This window comes from Magnolia sinica, chromosome 5 (genome assembly GCF_029962835.1).
Source record: "Magnolia sinica isolate HGM2019 chromosome 5, MsV1, whole genome shotgun sequence".
In the NCBI taxonomy this organism is placed as follows: Eukaryota; Viridiplantae; Streptophyta; class Magnoliopsida; order Magnoliales; family Magnoliaceae; genus Magnolia; species Magnolia sinica.
In genome coordinates, this window is record NC_080577.1 from 10721778 (window position 1) to 10730266 (window position 8489).

Below are 8489 nucleotides of genomic sequence, written 5' to 3' on the forward strand. Positions count from 1 at the left end.
ATAGAGAGAGAGACTATTTTAGGGGGTGAACTCAAAAATAAGGCAGATCCAAATCTCAAGTGGACCACACCACAATAAAACGTGATTGAACACCCACCATTATAAACCTTCTAGAGCCCAAAGTAATGTTTATTTGCCATCTAACCTATTGATTAGGTCACACAAACACAGATGAAGGGGAACACAAATATCGGCTTCATACAAAACTTTTCTAGCCCCTAAGAAGTTTTTAATGGTGGGCGTTCAGTCACTACTGTTTCCTATAGCATTGTTGACACAAGATTTGGACCTGCCTTGTTTTTTGGGCTCATGCCCTAAAATGATATGTAAAAATGGATAAATGGAAGGGATAAAACACATACATCATGGTGGGGCGCACATAGCACTGTCCTGTAACTACAAGCTAGGTGGGAACCACCATTGCATTTGAGAGAAATCCACTCTTTCCATCCATTTTGCTGATTATGTTGGGACATGAGTCCAAAAATGAGCTGGATCCCATATCTCAGATGCCGGCCGCATGAAAATAAGATGTGAAGATTAAATGTCCACTGTTGAAACATTCATGGGACCATAGAAGTTTTGGATCAGACTAATGCTATTATGTTTTTAATTAGATCATCCTAGTAGCATTGGACTTATGAAGGTCATGGCTGACATAAAAATATCACAATGGACCCATGAAAGTTTCAACATTAGGCATTTCTCCTCATTTATACCGTGCAACACACTTAAGTTTTAGATCTACCTCATTTCTGGGCTCATGTCCTAATATGATATTGACGGGAAATGGAAAAAGAAAAGAACAGGATAAATTTCTCACAAATAATATGGTAGGCCCCACCTAGCTTCTTAGTGCAGGTACATCATGGCATATGCTAACAGGCTGTCACAGGCACTCTACGTTCACATGACTTATTTGAAATAGTGCAAATGCCCCAACCGAGGGGATTTCAGCAAATCGCAGTATCATTCCTATAATCTTATTGATTAGACAAAAATTGTCCTCTCTCTTTCTAAACTTTTACTATCATGATAACTTAATTTAGAAATTTCTAACTCCATTGTGGTAACAGCCCCTTATGTGAGGGGATGAAAATAACCATTGGATCAACTACCATATTTGATATAGATCCACGCCATTCAACAAGTATATTACCATTGTAGTAGCCCAAAAATAATGTTGCTCTGCTGATCAGGCAAGTGAAACTCATATGAGAAAATTAAGCAGATGAGAAAAGTCCAATAGTCCAATTTCAACCCATAGCTGTACCTTACCTTATGAGCCTACTGTCTTGGATTGTGTGGGCTGCCTCATTGAGAAAAATGAATTTGAGGGAACCTCTTGAATTTTCCCTGCTTTCATTGAGAGGATATGTATGAAAAATATACAAGAGGAGATACCCATGAAAGGAAGATTACAACAAATTAATCTTTAATTAAATCTAATAAAAAAGAAACTATGTAAAGAAAAATTAGAAAGATTACAATAAATTAATCTTTAATCAAATCTAATAAAAAAGAAACCATATACAGATTATTTTTTTTTATAATGGCTTGTCACTCAACAATGGTGAAGAGGAGTTTGGATCTGTGTAATGGATCAGCGGTGAGATGAATGCTGAGACTGTTGATGGGCTGCCGATAGAGATAGGTTATTAAACATTCATAGAAAACAATGGTTGAATTAAAGGCTTTAAACCTGTGCTATGATATCATGAAAAAATTGCTAGAAGATACGATGCGACTGTATATATATCAGAGGTGAGACCTACAAAATACAGATTACTATCAATTAATCCATAATAATATCTAATAAAAAAAGAAACAATATAAAGAAAAATATAATTTTTCGTAATATACATGAGAAAATTTAATTTTTTTCTAAATACTAATTGACATTCATAGCACGCTACCTAATTGACAGCCATGATCTCTGATACGTGTTAATTCCATCCAACATGGGAGCCAAAACCACATGCATGGAACGATCGTGTGAGGTCTGCATTTATGAAAACCCATTTATATTTTCATAATGGAGGTTAAGTATTTAAATTTATATATGCAAGATCATTGTTTAAATGAGGAGAAGTAAACAATCCAAAAATGAAATAATAATGATAATAATAATTCTTGCAGCACAAGTTCTATTGAATCTGATACCACTTCCCACTTGAAATTTAAAATGATACAAGCAGCTAATCCCACCTTTTCTGACGTGTCTGCTCTAACCATCAGAATAAACGTTTTCAATCTCAATAAGAGGTGGGCATGCATCCAAACATGGGTTATTCAATAGGTTGCGAAATTGCAATCCTCTCTCTCTCTCTCTCTCTCTCTCTCTCTCTCTCTATCAAAAATTTCTATTCTGGATCCTATAATCTAAACCCCAGCTTGCTCCAGTGTTTATACTGCCATCGTGTCGCATGTGCGAGACATGTAAGCAGTGTATGAAGATGGGCTCGGTCATGAACATCACCTGCCAAAAAATAAAGCTGATCCACACCATCAAAATAAAGCGACAGATAACTATCTAATCCAATGAATATAATGATTGCTTTTGTAATCATTCATCATTCATAACCCCTAAATCACTCCAATTGTGCTGATTTATAAACCAATTTTAAAGACTAAGAGCGCCCGTGGGCCACGGGAGTGGATTAGGTGTTACCCTTCCCTTGTGAGGCCCATCTTGATGTTTTTAAAATTTTTTTTTTTTTTTAAAATATTATTTTTTATTTATATGCATGCTATGCTGTCCATCTGTTTTCCCGTAATATCATTTTAGAACGTTATCCCAAAACTTAAGTAGATCCAAATCTCTCAGGTGGACCACACCGCTAGAAACAGTGGTGAACGATTATTAAAAGATTTTTGTGGGCCACAAAAGTTTTGGATAATGCTAATTCTTTTATTTTCCCTTCATCCAGGTCTGGTTGACCTTATGAACGGGTTGGATGGAAAGATACATTACGATGGGAATCACTGTGGGCCCTAGAAAGTTTTTAATGTGTGCGTTCAATCAGCACTGTTTCGTATGGTGTGGTCCACCTGATATTTGGATCTGCTTAATTTTTTGGAACACGTTCTAAACTAGGCTGGAAAAATGGATGGACGGCATGGATATACAACACATCATTAAGGTGGGCGCATGGGTAACGCTAAAACCTAATCTACTCTAATAGGCCACATGCAAGGGGATATGCAAATTACTCAACTACCATTTTCTATGCTTAAAATTCCTTTCAATGTACTTTTAAAATTTAAAAGCTCAAACAACATATGAAGATGGATTACTTGGGTAAAATTGTCCATTATTATCAGCTATGATTCACTAGACTATCGAAGTCATTTCTCCCCAAAATGCCCCTAATTATAATAATACTAATTTAACCCTTCTACTCAAGTGCATTGCATGTGCCAGCTACTTGTAAATCATAAATGGGTCTAAATGATACTTATCAATGATTGTTTATTTTCCATTTTTGGCTAGTGCATGTAGGATCAGAACCTTTCTTCACCTTAGTCCTTAACCTCCATTAGGTAAATCTCAAAAAAGGAGGTAGTAGGACAATCATAGCCAGTGTACAGATGGACTTCTGGGCAAAGAAGATGGATTGTACAGATGGACTTCTGGGCAAAGAAGATGGATTGTTTTATATATATATATATATATATATATATATATATATATATATATATATATAAGGGACCAAGGGACGTGTCTTTGACCATCCATGTTGCCTTGTAAAAGGGAATCTTCTAATCACCAATGGTTAGGACCGTCCATTCATGATAACTTGGTATAGATTGCTCATCCAAGGTAGGACCTACCTGATTATCGGTTCAGATCTCGTCCCATGTCCGGAAGGCAAGATGTTGGCAACTTTTAAAAAAGAGGATAAATAAAAAACCCAACATTGCAGGTTATGTTGAATTTAGATAAGAACAAATTGAGTTGTTCATATTCTTTATGAGCCACGGAGAAAAATTTTCTATTTGTTGCAATGTGATTGGCCACATTACCATGAACTGCAATTAATGCAGTAGTGTTGACAAAGTCAATGATGATGTAGACTAATTACAGTGTAATAAAACAAGGAATTGCTAATTGTGGCAAGCAAAGGATCTAAATTCGAACAATTTTGATGCCATTGAAGCCAATGATGATTGAGGTTCGGGTGTTCAAAAATTTGTAGAAGTGACATGAAAGTAGCTCAAATTGAGCCGTCCAAAATTAAAGATTAGAGCCCCACTTTTAATGTCTCATATGTAAGAGTTCTGTAAGGTGGGCCTAATTGATTAACGGTCTAATTGGTGTGCTCCACTAAAGTTGCAATCAATCTAAAGTTTGTGTAAGGGTGGTACACTTGAACTACACACAGTAACTTTAATGGACCAGAAAAGCATTAGAGCTAGGTCCCAAACTTACACACGGTCTGAAACTTTCTCCCATCCCGTGGTGCTCTAAGGGTGTAAAGTGCCGATTAAAAATAAGTGTCCATGAATAAGAAGCTATGGATTATTAGATACATTTGAATTTGTGGCAATGGCATAGTAACGCCTTGACAAGTACTAGAGCAATGGTATGTATGTATATATATATATGTGTGTGTGTGTGCGCGCGCGCGCTCATAATTTCTCAACTCCTTTATGCAGGGAACCAATGTACCATTGGACAAATACAATGGATGCATGGCCATTAGACCTAGAGTTGGATATCTTTAGCCCATGATCATTTATAAATTAAGTGAACATGAGAATTATATTTATTCGTACATATGTATGATATGTTTTAATGTGCCACTAGTAGGATTGTCTAAGTTAAAGCATCCTGCATGTATATATGTGTTACCATCAATCTTCAAGTGTTAAAAAACATCGTAGATGTTGATGCAGAAATATAAGATATGTGCGCATACACATGTAAATGTGATTTCAACCAATTTTTAATTTCTTCACATCCGCCACAGCCTCAATCATGGTCAATGGTGTTCAGCAACTAGGAGAACAACTAGTTAGCCAACACATGTTTATGAGTTATTAGCTTTGATGACTTTATGACGTAGGAAAGAGGTGGATGAGGTGATGAGAAAGATCACCATTTTCCTTAATTGATTAAAACCTTGAATCCAAAATGTATTTTCTTGAATCCACAAGAAAAAAGAGAGAAAACTCTAATAATTTTATTGAATAATTGTTTAATAATGTTTAATGTATATTTTGCTCAACTACACTATTAATAAAGAAAAAATAAATTAAAATTTGTAATTATAAAAAATAACAAAATTCTAACATTAATAAAAATCTTAATTCTAATAAAATTCTTTTAAAGCCTAATTTCTAAAAATAAAATTTTTACATAAACTTTAACCAACATAATTATAAGTAATTTCTAAAAAGAAGAAAAATATGAAACTCTAAAAGTAAGAAAATATTACAAAAACTAAAATTATTAAAAATAGCAAAATTTTCCTAGAATTCTGTTTTTGAATTGAAAGTGCATTGGAAGCAGGCATTTTCTTGTGAAACGGACTAACGCAACCCATTATATGGGTTGGTTGGCTGCGAATGGTCTATTCCAGTCAAAATTCTTATTCGGATCAGAAGTTAGGGTTGATTTATGGTTCACACTTTGAAAGACAATTTCTCTCAATCCAGATTGAATTTCTTCGAATTGGACACACCTGGAGCCTAATTATATTATGCCCGGTATAAGATTGAGCCCAAATCTAATGAATTACTTTTATTTTATATTTGGCCTTCTTTTGGTCAAGTCATGTGTGCTACGTCCTACATCACTTTCTTCGAATTTTATTAGGCGGACTTACATAATTTGGATAGTTGGGTTGAGCATACCGATTGACTCCATAGAAGCTATGATCGGTTTATTTATGTAATGGGTGGAACATGGCTGCTTCCAGGTCAGCTCTTACACATGGCATGGAGTGTAATTAGAAAAATAAGAAAGCTATTTGGAGAATATCTTTTCTAGCAATTAGGTGAGCAGTTTGGAAAGAGAGAAATGCTAAATGCTTTAGGAATAAGAGTAAAACTGTGGAAAGTGTTTCTCAAAGGGTCAGATTATTAGTAGTAGAATGAGTGAATGCTCATAAGCAGATTATAATCTTCTTTTTTTTCTTAGGTTGTAGCTGAGTCATTATATCGGCGGGGTTGATCTTTTCTTTGTAGCTTCTAAGGTCTCTTGTAGAGATATGAAGTGAAAGGTGTCAGGATGGGTATTTTGGATGAGTGAGCAGTAGTTGTGATGGGTGGTTTAGATCACACAATTTGAAATAATTTTAATTTGAGTTGGTGTATGGTAAATAGAGTGCGCTTCAACATTGAGGTCATGAGTTCAAGTGCCCATGTAGTGGGGACACCCTCATGTGTGTAAATAAAAAAAGTGATCTGTATCGACCATCCCAACTAGGAAGCAGATTGCATTCCGCCCTAGCGGCATGATGTATAAGTTTTATCTACACTACTAGTAGAATTTAAGGTAGAAGGAAAAAAAAAAGAGAACAGAGAAGAAGAATAAGAGAAAAAAAAGAGACAGATCCAAGGCTCAACTAAGCCACGCAATGGGGATTGAACGTCCACCATTAAAATATTGGAGGCCAGAGAAGTTTTGGTTCAAGCTGATATTTTTTCCTTTTCTGTTCTGCCTTCATTTACGTCTATCTAATCTTATGAGCAAACGAGATGACAGATAAACATCACGACGGGCTCTAGGAAGATTTCAATATTGTTATCGACACTGCTTCCTACGTTGTGGTCTACTTGAACCTTCAATCTGCCTCATTATTGGGCTCATATCCTAAAACGACATGGAAATATGGATGAATGGAGTGAATAAAACCCATCCATCAAGGTGGGCCCAACAAAGCCTCTTCCTAGGCCGATTTCCGTCTGGGCGGAGGTAGGACGCAATCGACTTCCTCGCAGCAATCTCACTCTTTCAGAGCGGCAACTCCCACGGACCATCGGGTTTTGTTGACCTGACCAATAAGAATACAAGGATGTACAGTGGCACTTTTGTGATTTATTGAATAACCTTTCTAGAAAGATACAGACAATGTCGTGGAAATCTTCCACAAAACATGGTCCGACCAAAACCAGATCATTACAAAGATTTCCTTATTTACAAGGAAAAAAAGAAAATAAAAGAAAAATAAATAAATAAAAAGAGATAATCAGATAAATCTGAAAAAAAAAAAAGTTGCATCAGCAGTCAATCTCTTCATCTAACCGTTGATGCAACAGCATGGGCCCAAGACCTCAAATGATCTTTCATATCAATTCCATCTCCAACGGCGGGGATTCTCCAATTCAACAATGGGTTCTCTTCCGCTCTGCTCCTAACATCCCATGCTTCTGATAGGTAAGGCCTGGAAACAACTTTTCCATCAACAGACTCCTCTTCCCCACAACTCTTTCCTAATCTCCGCAGCCCCGGAACGATTGAAATCAGCCTCGAATCCATCTCTTCTTCAGAAAACGTAAAACCCAGATCCAAAAATCCCTTTAATTCTTCAAATTCAAGATCAGACAGGCTCTTGCTAATCTTCTTTTGGTGACGGAATACCGACTTTCTCGACGGTTTACAGGCTTCTCGTGCTGTTTCCTGAATTGGGGTTTCTTCAATTTCTTTGCCGGAGAGTATGGTGTCGAGCTTGGGTTGTTGAAGGACTGAATTTGGAGAGAATGGGTCAGATTTGAAGCTGGAATCGTCGCTGAAAGATTGACGGTGGAGGCTACCGACGGGAGAGATGGCGAGTTCTTCAATCTTGGTTTTGGTTTTTACTGAAATTGGGTCGATTGGAGGAGGAGAAGATGGTTGGGTGAAGATCTTGCGGTAAAACCAGTGGATTTCGAAGAGGGATAGGAACTGCTGTTCTTCCATGGAAAGCCAAAAGGAGGAGGAGAATCCTAAGCAATTTGGAAGAATTGATGTGGATATTCGAAAAGCATTAGCAGGAAGGTTTAATATAAACAGCTGCCGTAATGAATAAACCCTGGTTTGCAATTAAATTGCGAAATTGCCCTCCAATTTCGGAAAGCATCAGGACGGTCTAATATAAGCAGCTGCCTGACTACGTGGATAGTGGCGTGCCTGCTACTAACCGATCGGCACGTGTATGACAACTTATATTAGATCCATCCCGTCCATTAAGTGGATATAATCATTTTCACTGACATCTTTAAAATGTAGGTCGTTCAAAAACTCAGGTAGGCCACACTGTATGGAAGATTTGGGATGAGATGCCCACCATTAGTTAAGTGTGGCTCCCACCATATTCTATATATTCCATCTAATCCGTTCATCTGATGTGCATCACTTGGATTAATAGAATTTCAAAAAATTCACTCTATTTTAAAATTTAGGTGGGAAACATGTGAATTTAGAGTTTTTAGGCACAATTTTACACTGTTTATTATTGTGAGATCCACCTGAGTTTAGGATCTTTTCATATATCTGAGTCAAG

The 8489-nt window shown here is 36.6% G+C and overlaps 1 protein-coding gene across 1 annotated transcript; it reads right to left on the reverse strand.

Moving 5' to 3' along the window:
• Positions 1–7243: 7243 nt before the first annotated feature.
• Positions 7244–7906, reverse strand: LOC131246927 (uncharacterized). Its single transcript, XM_058247390.1, has one exon. It carries the CDS (start codon positions 7904–7906, stop codon positions 7244–7246), a length of 663 nt encoding a protein of 220 aa, XP_058103373.1.
• Positions 7907–8489: the final 583 nt, after the last annotated feature.

What these genes read in the sequence shown, in the direction of transcription:
- LOC131246927 (XM_058247390.1), bottom strand. Translation starts at nt 7,906, where the DNA reads ATGGAAGAACAGCAGTTCCTATCCCTCTTCGAAATCCACTGGTTTTAC.